General features: G+C 57.3%; 10 protein-coding genes across 10 annotated transcripts; 6 read left to right on the top strand and 4 right to left on the bottom strand.

The window, feature by feature from the left end:
• Nucleotides 1-57: 57 nt before the first annotated feature.
• SCHCODRAFT_02640881 (uncharacterized protein) lies at nucleotides 58-1,853 on the top strand. Its single transcript, XM_003027515.3, has 3 exons — nucleotides 58-144; nucleotides 198-272; nucleotides 356-1,853. Exon 3 carries the CDS (start codon nucleotides 411-413, stop codon nucleotides 1,734-1,736), a length of 1,326 nt encoding a protein of 441 aa, XP_003027561.1. The 5' UTR covers nucleotides 58-144; nucleotides 198-272; nucleotides 356-410; the 3' UTR covers nucleotides 1,737-1,853.
• A 21-nt stretch (nucleotides 1,854-1,874) lies between these two features.
• Nucleotides 1,875-2,781, bottom strand: SCHCODRAFT_02705669 (S-adenosyl-L-methionine-dependent methyltransferase; the record flags this gene model as incomplete). The annotated part of the gene is made up of 3 exons (XM_003027783.1): nucleotides 1,875-2,500; nucleotides 2,559-2,668; nucleotides 2,723-2,781. 3 exons carry the CDS (start codon nucleotides 2,779-2,781, stop codon nucleotides 1,875-1,877), a joined length of 795 nt encoding a protein of 264 aa, XP_003027829.1.
• Nucleotides 2,782-4,332: 1,551 nt separating this feature from the next.
• On the top strand, nucleotides 4,333-5,597 carry SCHCODRAFT_061049 (uncharacterized protein; the record flags this gene model as incomplete). The annotated part of the gene is made up of 2 exons (XM_003027516.1): nucleotides 4,333-5,089; nucleotides 5,137-5,597. The coding sequence occupies 2 exons, from the start codon at nucleotides 4,333-4,335 to the stop codon at nucleotides 5,595-5,597; spliced, it is 1,218 nt and encodes a 405-aa protein (XP_003027562.1).
• A 309-nt stretch (nucleotides 5,598-5,906) lies between these two features.
• SCHCODRAFT_02516628 (DUF155-domain-containing protein) lies at nucleotides 5,907-7,703 on the top strand (the record flags this gene model as incomplete). Its single annotated transcript, XM_003027517.2, has 5 exons — nucleotides 5,907-6,362; nucleotides 6,416-7,324; nucleotides 7,373-7,436; nucleotides 7,487-7,518; nucleotides 7,569-7,703. 5 exons carry the CDS (start codon nucleotides 5,907-5,909, stop codon nucleotides 7,701-7,703), a joined length of 1,596 nt encoding a protein of 531 aa, XP_003027563.1.
• A 743-nt stretch (nucleotides 7,704-8,446) lies between these two features.
• On the top strand, nucleotides 8,447-8,981 carry SCHCODRAFT_01175504 (uncharacterized protein; the record flags this gene model as incomplete). Its single annotated transcript, XM_003027518.2, has 3 exons — nucleotides 8,447-8,530; nucleotides 8,597-8,699; nucleotides 8,755-8,981. The coding sequence occupies 3 exons, from the start codon at nucleotides 8,447-8,449 to the stop codon at nucleotides 8,979-8,981; spliced, it is 414 nt and encodes a 137-aa protein (XP_003027564.1).
• A 537-nt stretch (nucleotides 8,982-9,518) lies between these two features.
• SCHCODRAFT_02640893 (MFS general substrate transporter) lies at nucleotides 9,519-12,096 on the bottom strand. The gene is made up of 12 exons (XM_050346177.1): nucleotides 11,640-12,096; nucleotides 11,520-11,588; nucleotides 11,381-11,467; nucleotides 11,271-11,330; nucleotides 11,029-11,217; nucleotides 10,970-10,977; nucleotides 10,860-10,919; nucleotides 10,547-10,813; nucleotides 10,399-10,487; nucleotides 10,228-10,346; nucleotides 10,066-10,176; nucleotides 9,519-10,011 (listed from the first exon to the last, which is right to left on the bottom strand). The coding sequence occupies exons 1-12, from the start codon at nucleotides 11,909-11,911 to the stop codon at nucleotides 9,705-9,707; spliced, it is 1,638 nt and encodes a 545-aa protein (XP_050197968.1). The 5' UTR covers nucleotides 11,912-12,096; the 3' UTR covers nucleotides 9,519-9,704.
• Nucleotides 12,097-13,142: 1,046 nt separating this feature from the next.
• Nucleotides 13,143-14,187, bottom strand: SCHCODRAFT_02681137 (uncharacterized protein). The gene is made up of 6 exons (XM_050346735.1): nucleotides 14,030-14,187; nucleotides 13,855-13,977; nucleotides 13,670-13,804; nucleotides 13,549-13,616; nucleotides 13,332-13,500; nucleotides 13,143-13,283 (listed from the first exon to the last, which is right to left on the bottom strand). Exons 1-6 carry the CDS (start codon nucleotides 14,169-14,171, stop codon nucleotides 13,267-13,269), a joined length of 654 nt encoding a protein of 217 aa, XP_050197969.1. The 5' UTR covers nucleotides 14,172-14,187; the 3' UTR covers nucleotides 13,143-13,266.
• Nucleotides 14,188-14,281: 94 nt separating this feature from the next.
• Nucleotides 14,282-16,182, top strand: SCHCODRAFT_02640902 (uncharacterized protein). Its single transcript, XM_003027519.2, has 6 exons — nucleotides 14,282-14,407; nucleotides 14,465-14,659; nucleotides 14,712-14,865; nucleotides 15,530-15,644; nucleotides 15,696-15,801; nucleotides 15,851-16,182. Exons 1-6 carry the CDS (start codon nucleotides 14,387-14,389, stop codon nucleotides 15,890-15,892), a joined length of 633 nt encoding a protein of 210 aa, XP_003027565.1. The 5' UTR covers nucleotides 14,282-14,386; the 3' UTR covers nucleotides 15,893-16,182.
• A 385-nt stretch (nucleotides 16,183-16,567) lies between these two features.
• SCHCODRAFT_01105128 (ankyrin) lies at nucleotides 16,568-17,970 on the top strand (the record flags this gene model as incomplete). Its single annotated transcript, XM_003027520.2, has 4 exons — nucleotides 16,568-16,646; nucleotides 16,693-16,772; nucleotides 16,824-17,427; nucleotides 17,480-17,970. 4 exons carry the CDS (start codon nucleotides 16,568-16,570, stop codon nucleotides 17,968-17,970), a joined length of 1,254 nt encoding a protein of 417 aa, XP_003027566.1.
• A 434-nt stretch (nucleotides 17,971-18,404) lies between these two features.
• SCHCODRAFT_02602793 (uncharacterized protein) lies at nucleotides 18,405-19,683 on the bottom strand (the record flags this gene model as incomplete). The annotated part of the gene is made up of 5 exons (XM_003027786.2): nucleotides 18,405-18,773; nucleotides 18,826-19,079; nucleotides 19,130-19,232; nucleotides 19,283-19,527; nucleotides 19,584-19,683. The coding sequence occupies 5 exons, from the start codon at nucleotides 19,681-19,683 to the stop codon at nucleotides 18,405-18,407; spliced, it is 1,071 nt and encodes a 356-aa protein (XP_003027832.1).
• Nucleotides 19,684-20,105: the final 422 nt, after the last annotated feature.

A 20,105-nucleotide genomic window follows, 5' to 3' on the forward strand; every position in this document is an offset into this window, starting at 1 on the left:
CTAACTGAGAGTAAACTTCAGCTTCATGGGTATCACTGTATGCCTTTACCACAAGCAAAAACCGTGTGCTTGCAGAGGTCGTTGCTTGGACCCAATCTTGTCGCCAGCGCCGAGCCCGGTGCCTGAGTCAGCGATATCGATTGCGTGAGTAAAACGTGGGGCCCTCTCCTTCCCTTCTACTCTCTCAAACACACAAGGCGTCGTCCTAGAAAAGGTGCACTTTACCTTCTAGCGATATTGTATCCTGCTTCTTCAACGAGGAAGTCTTGCCTGTGCGTAAAGCTCATCCGGCTTGCCGAACCATCGCTAATCTTGTCGCCCACCCTTGGTTGCTTTTGTGCTTTACTTCTGCCAGTTCAAAACCTCGCCATCTTCGGGCACTATCTCCGTCTCATCCACCATTTCGGCCCATGGAAGCAGATCTGGTTGGCGCTGAGCGACGCATATCGTCGCTCCCCACGGAGACGCTGCTCGACATCTTCGACCACTGTCGCGTCAAATACTACGATTTTGCCCTGGATTCCATTTCTGTTCGCGGCGGCCCGCTGTCTGTGACATCCGTCTGCCAGCGCTGGCGCCATGTAGCTCTCAGCACACCGACCCTCTGGACGGACGTACACCTCAACATCTATCCTCATCCGCTCGGGGACGTGATCGCGCGCCTGCAGAGCCTCCTCGAGCGCTCCGGAGACCTCCCACTCTCCGTGATCGTACGAAATCACGGCATCGCGCCCCTCTCAGGCTTAGTACCGGCGCTGCAGCTCCTAGCATCACATAGCACGCGCTGGGAACATGCCGACATCGCGCTGAGGAACAACCACTTCTGCAACCTCACCTCGATCCGCGGATGCCTTCCTCTCCTGAGAAGGGCCACCATTTACATCAGAGGCTATATCATTGGCGCACAGTGGGATCCGTATCGCGGCCTCTTCGTCGAGTGCCCGGCTCTGGAGTCCTTCGAGCACGTCGGCCAGAATTTTGACTTGCCGTGGAAGCAGCTCATTCGCTATTCTGCGAGACCGTTGCTGCCGCTTCAGTTCCATGACCTGAAGGGCTTGAAGAACGTCCGCGCGCTGGAGCTTCAGACCGTACTTGTTAATGACTTCACCTCCGAGCAACGAAGCTCTCAGCTCCACCTGCCCAGCCTGGAGAGAGCGTTCATCGCCGCGGTTGACCTATCGACCTTGCGGGCACCTGCGCTTACCGAATGTCATATCTACGGCCATCTAGAGACAGTAGAGTCCGTTCACGAGCTCGCGAACGCACTCAGCGCCGGCCCCTGCTCGCTTACAGCTCTATCGATATACCTGTATCACAAGGCCGCGAGTGCGGAGGCGCTCTCTCGTGTCCTGGTCGCCTGCCCAAACCTGCGCGTGCTGCGGCTCAGGCTCCAGTACGAGCTCTTTGACGACGGGGATGCTAGCGCACTGCTAATCGAACTCTTCACAACTCTCATCATCCGCGAAGATGCGCTGCCTCTGGTCCCGAAACTCGAAGAATTGACGATTATGACCCTTGTGTGTCGTCCGCTGGATGGATTCCAAAGTTTGGCGGATGCGATCGCTTCTCGTGACGGCGCGCTGCGCGCGGTCAGCCTCTATACAGTTGTCGGTCAGTACGACCTAACGGCCAGGGAAGGACTCTTCGATTCAGGTAGACCGTGTACTGTGAGCATCAAATATGATCTCTCGCCGGAAGAATACGCAGAAATATGGGAGGATATGAGGCGCGTCTGAGGCTGGCGATAAGTCTTTGGGACGAAGGTGGCGATTTACAATTATTCAGGCGGTCGACATGATTAGCATACGAACTTTGGTAGCGTTCTATAACCACATCCAACATCGCACCTAAGGCTTCTGTGCCACGACGGCGACTTACTCCAATGGGTAAGTCCCGTCGATTCCCGTCTTTATTTCCTTCTCCAGCTCGCTCATCAGTGCATCATATTCCTCTCCCGACTCCACAAGACCGAAGCCCCCCGCCTGCATAATCGCGTCCTTAAACTGTCTGTATACTCCGACGATGGTCGTCCTGGCCGCAGTCGCTTCCGGCGTCGTTCCAGCCATCTCGATATACACGCGCTCGCTGCGCACGTTGCGGAAGCCGGCATCCTCGAGCATCTGCGGGATATCCTCCGCGCATGTCAGGAGCATGTTTCGAGAGTTGTATAGCGCGCGGTATATCTCGAGGAAGCACCTCGCGATGGGTCCGCGTAGCCATAGCGTGCTGCACTCGACGAACTGAGCCCATCCGCCGAGTCGCAGCGCGCGGTGCGCTTCGGCGATGGCTTGCGGCCATTCCTCAGCGCGAAGTGCGGCAATGAGAAGGCGCTGGTGGACGAGGTCGAATGTGTCGAACCATTCCTCTGGTAAAGCAGTGATATCTTCGACTAGGAATCGGGCGTTTGAAGGCGGCGAGATGGGGAAATCCCTAGATTCGATGTCGATGCCGGAGAATTTGGCGTTCGGGTGTTGGGCAGCAGCCTGAAGAGTCCATACGCCTAAGCGTCTGCTGTGAGTCCGTATTGTTCTCCCTTTCATGGCCTCTCTCAGACGCACCTGTTCCCGCTGCGCTATCGAGGACGTTCATCCCGGGTGAGAGTTCTATGGAGGCGACAATAAGATGCCCGCCAAAGGCGCGTATGATCATATTGTGCTGCAATTGGAGCCTAGGTAGTGTTGAATAAGTCCAGCGACCAGCATAGCCATGCAGATGAATTTACCTTTGAACCTCCGCCGCATCGTATGTGAGCAGATAGTCGGGATGTCTGCTGGCGTCCATGTTCCGGGGCTCTGAGACTGGCATCCGGCGGGTCAGCAGCGTCCTTTATACCGCCTCGACAGGGACGCAAGGAAGGCCCTACTGTACTAGCAGTATGAACAGCATGCACGCCAGGGTCATGAAAGGCTCACTAGTCAGGCCGGATGCGTCTGGTGAGTTTCGATTAGCCCTTCATCCCCGTCAAGGCCGACGTCGGGTGTCGCAAGTGTCGCTAATGTAGGCCAGTCTTCCGGCTTCACAGGTGGCCGACGCAGAGCTTGGTCGATGAAGCTTTGATCCGGTGCTTCATGCAGCGCATCTGACCATCTTGCAGGAGGCTGCTATATTGATATAAGGAACGCGTAGTAGCAGAGCCCAGCAAGCCCTCGGAGTCTTTGAGCGTTCGGAGCCCGCAGAGGTCGTGCAGAGGTAGGAGGAAGCCGCAGAAATCGATGGCCGGAGCACGCCAAGGATACGCGAATCGGATCCGCAGATAGGTCTGCCATAGAACAGCTGAGAGCACGGTCGCAGAGGCAGACAAGAGGCCGAAGGTTCCTTGGGCGGAAGTTATGCTCAGCTAAAATGCACGACTAAGTGCTGGTCCTCCTGGGCACAGATACGACGTTCATGGCGATCTCTCGTTGGAGGTCGAGGTCGATGGATCGTAGACCGAAATTCAACTGTATGCCCCGCACCGCCTTCACACGGAGTTCGACACCATTCAATGCCCTCTGATTTCACGGCGTCCGTTTCGCAAGATATCGTACGTATGGCGGTATAGAAATTCGGGGTCAAACCGTGGATGCACGCGTATTTACGGCGCGGCGGGCTTGCTGATAGAAAGCAGATGACAATGACATGCACTACTTATGTGATTAGCCGAGGGCGCGCCGAGAATGTTGAAGAAGGTGACTCACAGGGAATGTTTCCAGCGTCTGCAGTGCCAAGTCGAAGGTCAGAAATTCGGCGTGGCGAGCGTCGAGGACAAGATGCAGCCCAGAAAAGGCGACAAATATTTGGTCGAAACCGGCCCACGTGATTGGCGGCGCGCGGTCTCCGAGCTCTGGCTGCTGCGAATGGGAGGGAAGTTCTTTGTTCTGACGCCCATGGCGGACGTATCATCCCGCTAAAAACCCGGAACGTTTCCGAATCAGAGTCTCTCGCGACTGCATTGCATAACCGCGTTTGAGCAGTGCGTCTCTCCTCTGACCACCAGAACCCATGCGCTGACGAAGAAATGCGCCTGCCTGTACCATAATGCTCCTCCCTTTCGCCATGCCCGAGCAGGTCAAAGTGTGGCTTTGGTGGCGGCGCCTCGCGGCCGCGTGGAAAATGGCTCAGGGAGCGCACAATGACCTGCCAATGTATAACGACTCGCCGCCCAAGATGCACCGTCTCAACTCGAACTCAAGCCTCTTCAACCGCACCCGCTCCACCACTCTCGACGAAATGCACGATGTCCCCCGCTCCCCCTCCCCCGCGATGCGCGTCCACGCGCACCAGCGCCCGTCCCGATACCCTCCATACTTCCGACATCCACCCCACAAGCGCGTCTTCCGCTTCTTCCGCAACATGGGCCGCTTCTGGCGCTCACTTATCCTCCTGGGCTTGCCCCTACTCCTCCTCCTCTTCGGCCTCTACTTCTACGAGCCGCACATCGAGATTGCGTTCTACAGCAGGCGCTGGGTCGCACGCGAGATCGAAGAGCTGGCCCCGCTCGGTGGCTGTTTCTCCGCGGACCGCCCGAGCAGCGGCTACAACATCTCCCAGCACGTCTACGGCGCAAAGAAGACGGAGATACATGCGGGGCTGCCCATGCGCGTCGGTCTCGACTGCTACAACTTCGCTGGGACGATCGAGGGTCCAACAATGTACGACCTGCTCGATCTTAGCGTGGGTACCCTCCCCGTCGATCAGCGTACCCAGTACCACACTTACTGGCGCGCCGACCTCGCCCCCTTCGGCCAGCGCCAGGAATGGATGCTCAAGTCGTTCTTCGCGACGCAGAACATTGCCCGCACGCGTCTCGTGCTCTGGTCGAACGGGGACCTCTCACACAACCCCATCCTCCAGAAGTACGTGCGCAGCTTCCCAAACGCGTTCGCGATACAGCGGATCGATATTCCGGGGCTGGCGAAGGGCACGGAGCTCGACGGCGTGCTGCCACTGCTGCAGACGCGCGACGACAAGGCGTGGATCGACGGCGACCTCATCAGACTTCTCGTGCTGTGGAACTACGGAGGCGTGTGGGTGGACATGGACTCGTTGCTCACGCGCGATCTCGAGCCGCTGCTCGAGCACGAGTTCGTCACGCAATGGGACTGTTATGGTGCGGCAGACCTTCGCTCGTACACGCTCATACTGACATGCACTCAGACAAACCGTATACTCCGTTCAACGGCGCTCTCATGCGCTTCCGCCGACATTCCCCCTACATCTGCGAAGCATTCCACATAATGGCCACTTCGCCCCCGCCACGGCCCAAGTCTACCGACTGGGGCTCCCTGCTCTACTTCAAGCTATGGCGCCGACTGGTCGCAGTCGGCATTCCGCCCTTCAAGGTCCTCCCCTTCTGCTTCACCGAGGGCCGCAGCTGTCGCCTAGACACGCGATTACCGGATCCCTTCGTAACCGATGCGGATAACAGAAGGGGAGTAAAGCCGCTGATGGGGCTGGACATGGACGACGGCGGGGACCTCGACCTCATATTGACGAGGAAAATATTCGGCATCCACCTGCATAACCAGTGGGAAAAGCTCTTCCCGCCAGGCGGCTGGGTGGAGCGCTTGCTACTGAAGAAGTACGACGAGCGGCTGAATGGGGTCATGAACACATAGCGACGACGCTGATGGCGGGAGGAGATGGACATGAGCTACAGCACACTTAGATGAGCAGGATGTCCTAGATATGTGATATGGCTGCGGCGGACGCTGCGATCTACGACTACTGTACAAGCTAATACCTGCAATAATCGTGTAATATTCCGCATGCGAAAGCCTTTCACAGTTCGGACGTCGGGGGAGTGCCTTTTTGGGCCGACGAAGATCACTGCGACATGACGTCCTGGTGACGCTTTGGGAAGTTCCCATTGTTCTCTTTGTTCTCGACCGCCATCTCGTCTTGGCATATCCTTGAGCTGCGGCGATATGCAACGACCGGGGCCCCCACCTCGCTTCCCGTCGTCAAGCGCGGCGAGGAACCGACAGACGCGCCTGTCGTCCCTCACGATGCCAAAGGACGCGTCTACCAGCGACGCCAACCGCCCGCGGCGCTCGTCTGCCTCCGGTCTGGCGCCAGGACAGAAGGCCCAGCGTACCTCGAAGACCTCGCAGAAGCTCGTCGTGCTGCCCTCTGCACCGCAAACAAAACCTCTGGCACCCGAAGAAGTCGATGACCCGACATTTGGTTACGAAACCGACGCGGGCGTGCGCGAGTACAAGAGCGAAGCGGAGCGCATGTCGAAGGAGGAGCGCAAGAAGGCGGGCTTCAAGCGGATTACGGCCTACTGCGTCGCAGAGGGGTTCAGGATGAAGCACCTGTCGTCGTATCTCACGCGTGAGCATAATGTCGCGCCGCGCGCGTTCGATGAGGCGTTGTATGTGGTGCGTGAATTGTGCTATGGGATAGAAGCTTTGTGTATTGATTGTCTTGCAAGATGTATCACCTTCCCCTCCTTCCTGGGTATGGGCCGAATTCGAATATTCGCTCGTCCGCGCCACCGCCGAAGCGCGAGGGCAGGATATCCGTGCGACTGTCAGAAGCAGAGGAGAATGGCTACCAGGGCACATACTTCACGTCGCACCCTGTCGAATCTCCGCCCTCGGAGACCTTCCTCACGCCGGATGAATCACCTGGCAGTAATGGCGCTAGCTCCGAGGACGAGACGGACGACTCAACAGCAACACCGAGAGCGCGCCGATCACCCGCCCCTCGGGTGCAATCACCCACCACCGAAGAAGTCCCTCACCACGACACCGAGCACCACGACGCCGGCGATATCGCGGAAGCCATTTTCTTCGAATACGGCGTCGTCGTCTTCTTCGGCTTCACCGAGGACCAGGAGCAGAGCATCCTCGACGACATTGCGAACGTCTCTGTGTACAAGCGCCCCTTCGTCACCGACGACTTCGAAATCGAGGAATGTCACTACACCGTCGACCCGCACATTCCCTTTCCGCGCATCTACAACGATTTCTTCACGCTGAAGTCGCACTCGCACCTGCTCAAGCTCTCGATCGCGCACGCGCTCGCGCAGTCGACGCTCCTGGCGCGCTTTGAGACGGTGGCGCAGCGCGTGCTGTCGTCGCCGCAGACGCTGTCCATCCCGAAGCAGCTCGCGATGTCGGGAAAATTGAAGATGAAGCGGCATGAGGCGCTGAAGTTGACGGGGCGCCTCTTCCGCTTGCGGCGCGATGTCAACCTAGTTAGCAATGTCCTCGATGTCCCTGAGCTCTTCTGGAGCGAGGCAAGCTTGAAGGAGCTGTACGATGCGGTGCGGGAGTACATGGAGCTTGGCCCACGCGTGCAGGTCATCAACGAGAAGCTCATGATGGCAAGCGACTTCGTGCGTACGACGATGTATCGTTGTGCATATGTGCTAATATCTATCCAGTTGGACGCAATCCACGACCACCTGAACAACTCGGCTATGGAACGCATCACTTGGATTGTCATTTGTGAGTTTTCCTACTCGACTAGTCTATCGTCTATCTGACCCTGGTTACAGGGTTGATTGTCGTCGCTATACTGGTTGACCTGGTACGTTCGAGCTTGTTTTTTCCCTCTCTTTTTGACTGACCATCTCTCAGGGAGAGGTCGTCGCCCGCCTCATCTTCCACGCTACCATGGACGACAAGACAGCGTCGCTGGCAGTCGTGAACAGGACTTTACCGGACAGGGAGGAAGTCCTGCAGACCTTATACCGCATGATGGACCAGTCGTGATGTACAATATAGGGCACGGGAGGATTACTATCGTATACCAGGCATGTCGAAGGGCTCTTTGTAGGGCGCTAATGCATTTCAGAATCATTTTCTAATCGATTCGCGATTTGCTGCCTGGGTCGTTCCCTCACGAAGCACGCTTCAGGTGAACTTCAGCGCGAAAACCAGAAGGAAATAAGACCAGCACACCTTGAAGAACACGAATCGTGCTTCCATGGGGGGCCTGTTGTCCGCAAGCTCTCGATGAAGCGGAGTATACCTATGCTCTGCTTTCGGCAGCGTCCTGCAGGGCGGCGCCTGCTCCCTGATAATTCATTTCGTCAGGACGATATTCACGCAGTCGGTTCATTGCAGAGCTACCTGTTATGCGACATGCTCTCGTTGCTTGTCCTACCCTCCAACCTGTGCACCCGAGATTGCTATCGCGTCCTTCGAACAACGGTCAGATGTCCTTTAGGAGGGCTTTTGGGATAGATTTGTACTAACTACGCATTATCAGGATTCGGGTTCGCCTCAAACAAGAACTCATGTACATTGGCGGCACAACGACACCCGATGTCAATACTAGCGTCGATATCGACCTAGAAAGAGCCCAATCGCGCCGCCCACCGCGTAAATGGCTTTATCAGCTGCGTAGAAAGCCTGATAACACCCCGCTGTCCAGCCCTTCACGCGGTCATTGCAGCAAGGTGTTCCTTGCGTCCCTGTGGTGACCGTATAAAGGACGCTACTGACCGGCTCAGATGCCATCCCCGTGGCCTCAGGACTGTGCGATGGAAGCTGAAAGCCACCGTTCGCATTATCTGCTCACCTACGATTCGGAGGAGGTACAGAAGTGAAGTTCTTTCCAATATACCAGGCTGCTTGGGATGTCTGACGATCTCAGGCCTCAGTCGCAACATGACATGATCATACGCGCCTTTGATGGGCGTTTAATCACGGCCCCGGTAGATATCTTGCCCAGCACAAAGGTCCTGGATAGCGCGACCGGAACAGGTGAGTTTTGTGAAGACCACGGGTGGAGGGTAGACCAGCTTATAGCGGCCTTCAGGTATCTGGACACTGCAAGCATCTGCTCGATATCCAGATGCTAGCTTCACCGGCATCGACATTGAATCAGCAAACTTCCCCGTATCCCCACCCCCAGACACCGAGTTCCTTGTCCACAGTATCACTGCACTGCCTGAGGAGTGGTCCAGCACGTTCGACCTCGTTCACCAGCGCCTGCTCATATCTTCATTGTGCGCCGAGCAATCGGAGAAGCACATCGCGTCCTAAAGCCGGGTGGATGGGCACAACTCATTGAGGTTGGTGTATCATGGCTACGGCACGGCCCTGTCGGAAAGCGCTTTTGGGATGCACACCGCGCGTTGTACGAGGCGCGAGGCATGCTCTGGACGTGCGCCGAGCTCGTACCGCAGATGCTTGAGGACGCCGGTTTCCGTAACATGCGAACGGAGCTCGTACAGATCGAGATGGCTGGATCGACGGCGGAGGCGATCGTGGCTAGGCAGAGCATGATTGGAGCATGTCGCAGTCTTAAGCAAGCCATTGTTTAGGAAGGAGGCTTTGGAATCGTGTAGTCGGGCGAAGAATACGACGCGCTGCTTGATGAGCTGGATAGGGAATTCAAGGTGGGGGTTAACGGGTCTCATCCATTGGAACTCGTCGCCGTTGTGGCACAGAGAGCCTAGGAATCGAGTCAGTATATAAGTCCACGCAGATGGCAGCGCCAAGATACATCGATTCCTATGCTCTCTGCTTGAGGTATACGCGACCAATGTCGAAAAGCTGTAGCCACATGCGAGCTCATAGAAGATATGTTATGCATTACCTGGAGCAGTAGTATATGATACATGTGGGTGGTCTTCCCAAGACCGCGCAGGATACACGTTAGGTGTCGCACAGCCAACCAGAACCTCTATTCACCCTCCACCTCCTCTAGCATCCTCTACCTCCTCTACATCACCCATTACCGACGATCACTCATCGCATCGACTTCTACAGCTTCTCCTTCGCCAACACCTCCGGATCATGCGCCGCCAACTTGCGCGTCTTCGTCGCAAGCTTGCTCTTCTGCCGGATGCGCTCGCCGTAGAAGAAGAACACGAAGGGGATGGGCATGATCGCGACGGAGATGAGCGCGAGGAGGAGCCCTGCGTACTGGAAGCCCATGTTGTGGAACATCTGATTCACGTATAAGGGCACCATCGCGCCGATCTCGGAGCGCATGAGCGTCTTTGCGGCGATGGCGGAGGCGGCGAAATTGCTGTAGCTGTCGACGATGTAGGAGTTGGCCGAGATGTAGCTGAGGGAGGCAGGTGAGATGGCGGGAGGAAAGGGTAGGAGAGGTGCAACGTACATGAGGATCATGGCCCAACCGAAAACGCCGCCACCGAAACAGGGACCTATCCAGTGCACCCACTCGTAGCCGCCGGTAAAGGCGAAAATAAATAGAGCAATGGGCAGGAAGCTGGAGGGCTTCGTTCAGCACGGTGAACATGTCGAGAATGAGATCGCGTACATGGAGCCGACCATCATAGTGTAGAGGCGAGCCTCAGGATACGTGCCATGCTTGGTGGCGGCAGCATAGATCTTCTCCTGTGCTGGCACTGCGATGACCATCGCAAGCAAGATACCGAGCTAACCATCTATCAACACTAATCATTCTGACAACACGGAAAAGGCAACATACCACAACGCTGACGAACGTAACGCCAGTAATTCCTGGCGAGAAACCGCGGACCTCCGCGAAAGCAATCGGGAAAGCAAAGAAGAGCAGATCTGCCAGATCAATGAGCATCCTTGCCGCCCCCTACAGCCAGTCACTGATGTCCACTTACAGAGAATACTGTAGATGAACGAGAGGTAGAACGACATGAAGAACATCACGGGCTCCGTCACGAGCATGATGAGCGGGCGGAGGAGCGCTTCCCTGATGACGACCTTAAACGGGCGGTGTTCAATCTCGGCGAGCGTGCGGTAAGACTGATCGCCGGTCTCCTTGCGGATGCGCTCGGCCTTGCGGTGGAGGAGGACGGGGGCAAGCGTCTCGGGCATGATCAGGGTGAGAATGACGCAGCAGCCGAGGAAGATGAAGAGGACCCAGTCTGGAGGATGTCAGATGCGCTCGCTGGCGCTAAGAGAGATACTCACAGATCCATCGCCATCCAATCGTCTGACCAATGAAACCGCCGATGAGGGGCCCGATGCATGCTGCAGGACAGTCAACGCAATGTTAGATAGCAGCCAGCGAAGCCACGTACGGCCAATGCTACGAAATCGTGAGCGGGATATTCAAGTTGAAGGAGACGAGGCGACTTACAAGATGGTCAAGGAAAACACGGCCATGGGAACACCACGCTCCTCTACAGACCACACATCCGCGACGCTACCGCCGACGTTGCACATCGGGGCGGAGGAAGCAATGCCGGCGATTTGACGAGAGACGACGAGGGTGGCCACATTTTTGGCGAGCGCGCTTGGTAACGTGAAAATGAAGTAGAAGAAGATGCTGGGCAAATCATGTCACAAAAGCAGTGATTGGCAGGCTTGAGAAAAACATACCTGATGATGTAGATCGGCTTCCGCCCTACGACCTCGGATAGTGGTGCGAAGAAAAGTGGCCTGCAGAAAGATCAGCGATGAACAGGTGGAACTTTGAGGAAGCCGCTTGCCCCAATCCGAAGCCGATAACGAAGCAAGTGACCGTGAGATTGACGACCTCCTGCTCAGCATGCAAGTCCTCTGCGGGACCCTCCATACTGTGGGAGGCATTAGTTAGCAGCGTGCTGCGGACACGTACTAACGACGTACTCTCCAGTGATGATTGAGCTACCCAAAGCGACCGCAAGACACAAGAATGCCGTCGTGAGTGTTACGACCCTATCAAATTCGTCAGCTCGCTGCAACAAACTCCCCGACCATCGTACTCACCACTTTCGGAACTTGCTCCACTCTCGCGGGTCCTCCCCCTTCCCCTTCTCAAAATCGACAATGTGATAACCCTGCTGCGTTCGCCGCGTGGCTAGTCGGTCGAGATCAGGTGGCGCATTCGCATCGTAAGTGACATCCACAGTCTCGCTGAGGGAGGGCGCAACAGAGACGTCGAGGGGGCCTTCACGCTCAAGCTTGCGGAGTTCGTCCTCCTGGGCGCGCGACAGCGCGGGCGGCTGCGCGAACTCGGCTTCGAGAGGCTCAGACGGCATGGTGGCGTTGCAGACAAAGGGAAAACCTCAGGGATTGACGAGGGGATGCTGCAGGCGACGCAGACGACGAGGGTGGGGAGAGAGCCTCCGAAGACGAGTTAAACCCTGCGAGGACGAGCGAATCCTGTGAGGACGGGCAAGCTGGACGCGGGGAAACAGTAAATCGCATCGTGCCCTTATATGATAGGCGGCGGGAGAAGGTTGTAGTCGACGCGCGAGGGGGGCGGGTGATGCGACGATATCACGGACGCGACTCAGCAGTGTTGAGTCAAAAACGTGGGCGCCATGTCAGAAAACGTGGCCGGTAGTCGCCAGGAAAGGCAATCAGATCTCCAGAAAAGGAGATTTTTCTGAGATCACTGTGATCGGAGGCCCGGGCCGGACGAAGTGTTAGGCGCTCGTACGATGGGGACGGACGCCCGATCAAGAGATATGGACGGTGGGAGAGTAGGCTTGCGGCGTCATTTGTATAGAGGTAAGGGCGTCTTCATTTCGTAGCGAGTGGTATGGCGGGCTGGCGCGGAGGGGCAGGGCTAAGGGTGTAGTATAGTAGACCTTTCCCTGCAGAAGTCTGTGAGCAATGAAGTCCCGACGCCATCCATGAGTAAACTCGCACTGTCAGTTCATACACCGTTTGTTGCCCGCCGTCAGCGGACCAACGGGGCTGCAACAGAACAGAGTATTGAGAAGCAGATGCGTTACATAAGGAAGGCGTTCTGTCATGTCTTCACGAAGGTACGACCTTCCTATGCTTGATGGAAGCTCGGTGGTCGCAGACCTTCGCGCTGAAGAAGCTATCCATAGGTCAACAAGGTCAGCAGACCAACCGCCACCGTTGCGACCTCGCACGTACGACCTTATCGCCCCGCTCGTCGAGTATCAGCCCCGCCCGTCGAGACGCGACCGCCTCAAAGCGGGGACAGGGGCAAAGTTGTTGCGCAAACCGGTAACGTAGATGTTTGCCAAGACTGAACGTGCTGTTAACCGGTGCGCCGATCGGTCACCGGTGACCTGTGGGCGCTGCGGTGGGCGATCCCGAAGTACGCCAACGCTTGATGCTTGAGGCCACCAGGGCGTAGGGGTGAGCGAAGAGCCTGCGCTGGCGAGCGGGGGTCCGTCCAGGGGCGCATCTCGAGCATCAGTGCAGTTGAAGAGATGAAAAGCAGGCAGATACGCAAGGTGTGCCCCTGGACAGGTCAAAATAGCTGTACAACTCACGCGCGTAGGTTGGGGAGGGCGGCGACGCAGATCTCGCGGGTGAGGGATAGCGTTCTAGAGCAGGGAGGCGGCAGTTTGCTCACGCGAAACGTGGACGAACTGACAGCAAGTACAATCTCATTGGTCGGAATACATTTTCAGTCATAATCCCCTCCTGAAAAGTGTTAGTCGCGTGACGATGCAGCGTTGAGATGCAACATACCTCCTCCGCCGTCATCGCCACCACCACCATCACCAAGGTTGTCCGCGTCGTCTCCCTCGCCATTGTCAAAGTAGTTCTCTGCGTAGTCGTTGTCGTACTCTTCGTCGACGTCGTAGTCGTCCTGCTCGGCGTCGGAGCCGACTTGGGAGCCTTCCTTTTCTGATCCTTCCTGAGGTGATGTCAGATATGGCTTGTAGGAAGAGTGGGGGTGGCATACCTTCTCTTCATCGCCTTCGTCGAACTTGTCGAGGTTAATTCTACTCTTGAGCTTGGCCGCTCCGATGTCTGCACTGTGGTGAGCTGGGCTGCGAGCATACAAATATCAAGACGGCACTCACTACGTCGTTTCCGGCCCGGGTTGAAGTAATCCTCAAGCAACTCCGGAGGGAAGAATGGTGCATGAAGGCCTTTGCGCTTGAGAGTTGGCTGCGACGCTTCAGACTGTCGATATCGATCAGAGTATCGAGGGAGATCTACACTTGCATGAAATGCGCGCCACCGATCATCTATGCAGACCACTTACCGTCACTCTTCGTGGTCTCGACGACATAGTAAGCGGAGCCGCGCAAACGCGCCGAGAAGCCTATCTGCAGGGCCGCAATGCGCTTTTCATCCTCCGTATATTCCTCCATCACAGGCTGCTGCACTGGTTATCATCCCGTCAACATGACTTCTTTGCTTTCGACCCGCGCACATACATACTGGATACAGCGCCGTCCCCTCCCTCGACAACGACTGGATGTCGGCAAACGTGAGGCCCATAGGGGGTTGGTTCCCGGCGCCAAAGCCGCCGCGCCCGCCGCCGCGACCTCCGCCTCGGCCCCTTCCGCGACCGCCCATTGTATTCGAAGCGCGGGACGGAGAAGAAAGAGGATCGGGTTTGCGCGTGTTTGGCCGCGCACGCGTCTGCCTCAGCTGTGACGCCAAGCACGACCAAATTCCGCCCATCCCTTGCTCCCAACGGTCACCTCGTCCAGCAAAGCCGCCCCTCGTCGCCTCCGTCGCCCCTCGTCGTTGCCCCCCGACTTTAGCCCCTAGTATCAACAGCAGAAGCAATGGACAAGTCGCTTGATGAGGTGCGTCGTCGTCTTTTTCGTGGCGCCTGGCGAAGCATGTTGACCTTGCGGCTATAGCTCATCACCTCCCGTCCCCGTGGTGGCCGTCGCGGTGGCGCACGTCGTGGCGCTGGCGCGAAGGCGCAGGTGCTCGGGACCAACCGCCCGAAGGTGCCAGTTGTGACCGGGCGCCCGGCAGCCGTGTCCACGCAGCCGTCCGACAAAATCATCGTCTCCAACCTCCCCCTTGACGTGAACGAAGCCGCTGTGAAGGTTCGTGTCGATAACGAGGTTGGCTTTCTTCAGCTGCTGACCCCGACTCCAGGAGCTCTTCGCCACCACTGTCGGTCCCCTCCGCTCCGTCATGATCCACTACGACGCGGGCGGTCGCTCCAAGGGCATCGCCGTCGTCAACTTCCAACGTTCTGGAGACGGCAACAAGGCCTACCAGCAGTACAACAACCGGCTCATCGACGGCAGTTAGTATCGCCTCTTCTCATCCCCACCCCTTCACTTCATGGTCTCGGTTGCGCGTCGGCACAAACCTCCTTCTGAGTTCCACGGGACCTTGATGCTGCTTCCTGCTGTACAACCCACCACTCTGGCGCACGGGCATTCGAACGCTGCCGTCAGGCTTTAGTAGAGACGCCGAGTGAAGAAAAGCCTCGAAAGGTCGCTGTGCTGTCGAACGACTCACGCGTACCTCGGTCGCACAGATGACCTACATTGCATATGCGGCGCGCCATCATGCGCGACTGCAGGGCGACCCAAGCTGCATGGCGAACAGTTCCAAGAGCTGCGATACCGAACGGCACGGCGCTTCGCAATGGCTGTCCGACAAGGACACGGGCGCGCATAGGAGCGAACGGCTACCATGCTGTCTCTCCGGAGCTCGAGAGTGATCTCCGCAAAGGAATCACTGGCATATGGGCAACAACTGGACGTGGAGCATGTACCGACGGCGAAGATGTACGGAGGGGAGGGTAGAGACGGCAGGAGGCAGCACAGGTTCACGGTCACCCAGGAGGCGGCTCAATGTCGTTGTCCGCATCCCTCTTGCTTTGCTCACATCCGCAACCGACCCTTCCCACCCCGAGCTAACGGTTCCTTGTCCGTTCGTGTCAATAACCGCTTCGTCAACAGAACGCCCGATGAAGGTTGAGATCGTCTTCGACCCCTCGCGCCCCGCCGCGCAGTCTCTGGTTCAGCGCGTCGCCCCTGCGGCGGCTGCGGCAGCTCCTACTAACGCTCCTGCTAGGTGAGTAGTGCAGTCATCGCTGGATATATTCTGTTGCTGACGAGCATGAAGGGGCGCAGCGGGTGGACGTGGACGAGCTGGCCGTCGCGGTCGTGGTGGGCGCCGCACGAGCGAGCGTCCGCCCAAGAGCGCTGCTGATCTGGATGCCGAGATGGAGGTATGCCTTGCTCTTCCGTCTGCTCAAATCATAGCTGACGTCGCCCCAGGATTACACCCAGCAGGCGAGCGCACCAGCCGCTGCCGCCTAAGGTTTGGGTATGTAGGAATGCCCAAGGCGGGCTTGTCTCTGTTGTTCTGTGATCCCCTTTTCAAAGCTAGTGATCCTCTTCTCATTGCTATCGAGCCCCGTTCTCATAGCTGGTGGTACTCTTCTCGTCGCTAGTGATCCCCTTCTCATCGCCACTGTACCGCTAAACCGCTTCTCTGGTCAACCTATGTGTGCATTCCGTCTGTCGTTCTCGTCGCCTTGTCGTTACCCGTATCTTACATATAAACCCACCACCATGGACTCATGATATACTTATGGCGCTGCGCTGAATCCTTGGTCTGATACGAGTCTTCTGCGTTTCGTTCAGCGAAGGTGCGTCTCTTCGTGCGGTCAATGAGCAGCCTAAGAACAAAGATTGCCGAAAGGGGATGTGACAATCGGAAGCAAAGGATGCGAGACAGGTGAGTAAACAAGGGTCGCGGCTCAGAATCGTGACACGGAGGTGGAAGGGACTTGGCTTCTGCCGTCGTGGTGAGTTTTCTGTAGCGTTGAGGTATCTGCAGGCTGACCCTGCGTCAAAGGAGTGGACGAGATGGAGATGCAGTGCTCAGAATGTCCCGCGGGCAAGCCCTGTAGATGTCCGCGTATCATCTACACGCAAGACATACCGTCGTACAGGGGAGACGGGTCTGGTGGACTGAAGGTGACAGCGCAGATGCAGAATATCCTTCAGAAGCCAGGGTACCTGTCCATTGCGAAGGGAGGGCAGACGCTCCGGGAACTTTATGTGGATAGTAAGTTGCGCCGTCAGGACATGAGCGAATACTGACACGAAGGTAGACTCTGCCTACTTTGATTCGCGCAAGTTGACCACGTTTGGGCTGTACTGCTATATGGGGGAGGTGGAGTATGTGAGGCGGGTGAGCGGTGTGCCACAAATGTGCACACCATGATCTCACCCACAATCCCAGGCCGTCGAATCCGGCAATGCACCTGACATCGAAGGCACGGAGACGCCGTACCAGTTCGGGTACATCACCTTGACTGTATCTGGCGGTCAGCGTTTGGAGGGTGCTTCCAGTAGTGGCTCGTATAGACACGCGGCTACTCTGAGCTACCTCCTCTCCATAGGCGCACCAGTCGACAAGCCCGACATCGCCGGCTACACCGCGCTCCAGCACGTCACCATGAACCACACCGCGCGCCCCGACCTTGCGCGCCTCCTCATCGAAGGCGGCGGCGCGGACGTGAACACGCGCAACCGCTACGGCGAGGTCGCGCTGCTGCTGTGCTTTCAGAGCAATATCATCCCGTCGGTCGACCTGCTGATGGAGCACGGAGCGGACGTAGACATTGCGGACGCGGACGGGCTGACGCCGAGGAACTTTATGATCAAGTGCGGCCCGCAGGTCGTGGCGTGCGTGCAGAAGTGGCTGAGGAAGAGGAGCGGGGAGACAAGGCCGATGGAGAATACGAAGCGATGCGATGCCTGTGGGACGGTGGCGAAGGACTCGGAGGTGCTGAAGATGTGCGGCAAGTGTCGGACGGCGAGGTACTGTAATGCGGACTGCCAGCGTAAGCTTAGGTGTTGCTTGCCGCTGCAGCTTTCGCTAATACGCAATGGCAGGGACGCACTGGCCATCGCACAAGAAATCCTGCAGGCCATTTACCGCCGACAACTGCGTCGTAGTGAAGCCCTTCTATGTCAAGTCAGGCCCTATCGGCCTCCAACCCACAGCCGATCTTGTGCGCTCTGTACTTCAGGTCCCCCAAGCCCCCACCCCCGCCGCCCACCATCGCATGCGCCACGTCCCCAAGGACACCCTCGCCGGCTCTGCTAAAAACCTTGTCGTCAAAGTGCAGCTGCCCTACCACATCATGCCCGGCGGCGGACACCCGGGAATTTACCGCGAACGCGGGCCGATGATGGTCTACACGAAGAAGCGGGATCTGGTGTGCCACCTTCGGTGGGACGATAATGGCGTGTACTATGAGAAGCTGTGGCAGGTGGTGAAGGACGGAGGGGTGAATGGGGCGAAGGCGTACTTTGCGGCGGAGCTGAGGACCAAGGAGGAGCTAGTAATCAAGCTGGAGCCTCTGGCGGAGCAGCCTTTCTGAAGGGGGTTCGAGGGCAGTATAATCCTCTACTTACATTTTTCATCTGCTTCCTATCCTGTGTACTACGACGCGCCGTTGCTCACCGTGACCTCGTCAGGTGCATGTACGGCGCACATCTTTGTCTGATTCGTCTTTTCGCCTCCAGCTTCAGTCTAGCTTTCCCTCTCGCTAAGTTATCCCATTTCAAAGTTCGTAAATTGCATTGCGTTCGGAAGACGTTCGTGATAATGCTACAAGAGGGAGTGTACAAAAAAGGAAGAAGATCGTGCGCAGCACGGTTTTACAAACGAAAGGTCCATCCCCCGACCCTACAGCCGCGAGTGGTGCATAAGTAAGCGCCGGACTCTATACGCGGCAACCATAGAGTGATCATAGAAAGTTCAAGGCATGAAAACAGGACATCATTCGACAGTTGGCATCAATCCCCCAGTCCTTCATGCGAAGCTGAAGTCCTGGGGCGACCGGCGGCCGGTCGACGACGTTGACTCCGCCTTCTCCAGCTTGTTGTCCGCGTACGAGTTGGCACCCGTGAACGAGTTCGCGCCCGTGGTCGAGATCTGCATCGTCTGCTGGTACGGAATGTACGCGGGTACGGACTTTGAGGGGAGCGAGGCCGGCGCGGAGGTGGGGAGGACGTCGCTGCCACCGCTGCTGTAGGCGACGCTGTCGATGACGGACTTCTGAAGTGCGACGATAATGACGACGAGCGTCGGGTAGAGGCCGGCGATGATGCAGAGCACCTCGAGCAGCAGGCTCGTGACGGTGTCGGGCATGACGCCGAGAGCGGAGGCGAGGGTGAGGGCCTGGAGTCAGTCGTTATTAAGGGGGAACGATCGACTGCTGGGAAGAACTTACCCAGATGATGCAGTAGATGGCGCCCGACTCGACAAGGAGCAGCATGGTGAGCTCAGTGGCCGTCATGCGCTTCGCCTGCCGGAGGAGGTCGCCGACCATCTTCTTGTAGCCCCAGGTCTTGTAGCCGATGGCCGCCGTAGCGATCACGTTGGTCAAGAGAAGGGGAATCGTCATGATCAGACTGTACTCCGGGACGTCCTCGAGCACGAGCATATAGACCAGAACGAGGAGCACGATGTCGATGATGGTGCCCACTGTGAGAGCGTAAGTGCGTGCGGCTGGGAGACGTGACGAAGATACTGACCGTATGAGACAGCAAGGCAGCTAATGAGACCCCATTGAACGCGCGCCTCGTCCTTGAACAAGGCCCAGGCGCGCCAGACGACGATAGCGTCGCTGAGCATGAACTACAAGGCAATGAGAACCTGGAACTCCACAAACAGGAGGAAAAACTAACGTTCAAACGGAGCAAGCAGTTCGTCACAATCTGCAGGTTGCGCTGCTTGATCTCGATGTCCGGCGGGGTGATGAGCAGCAGCTCCCAGTTGAGCTGCACGTATTCGTTGTAGACACACATGTACGCGATCGACGTCAAGAACATGATGGTGCTGCAGATGAAGAGGAAGAGCCGCGACTTGTTGTTGCGGATGCCCTGGTTGATGAGGAGGTACGCCGCGATAAAGTACAAGGTGGCGTGGATGCCTGAAGGGGAAACTTGTTAGCACGCAGGCTATCTCAGCGAGTAGCACAACACCCACCAAAGAAGGTATGCGTGACGGCGGTCGCCTTCGTCCACTCCTTGATGATACTGATATCATCATCATAGAGACCGTAGAGAACATCTTCGTCGGCAGACATGATTGGCGTTTGTGAAGAGGATTGGTGAGGGGGACGAGGTTGTAGGCGTAAGGGGGAGAGGGCGGGAGGCGGAGGGCGGTGAGAAACGCAGTCCGTATGCGCACCTTATGTACCCCGCGGCGCCGTCACCCATAATCCGGACCTATTGTGTTTTATGCCCGAAGAACAATAGCGCGACAATAGTAATCAGCGGGACCGCCACGGCTGCGTTGTGATGGATGTCTCCGAGACAATAAGTCGACCCGGGGTGTACCTCAGCAACCCGGCCGACCACATGGATAAGAACGTCCGCCGCCCCCGGCGACCTAGAGACACCTTCCATGTCTCCCTTGTCATCCACAGCGCTGGGAATGCGCAAAAGTTGAGGGGAAGACGTGCGTGCATACCGAGGCAAACGCCGGTTTCGGAGGTGTGAATCAGAG

Source organism: Schizophyllum commune, assembly GCF_000143185.2.
Source record: "Schizophyllum commune H4-8 unplaced genomic scaffold SCHCOscaffold_12, whole genome shotgun sequence".
Taxonomy (NCBI): Eukaryota; Fungi; Basidiomycota; class Agaricomycetes; order Agaricales; family Schizophyllaceae; genus Schizophyllum; species Schizophyllum commune.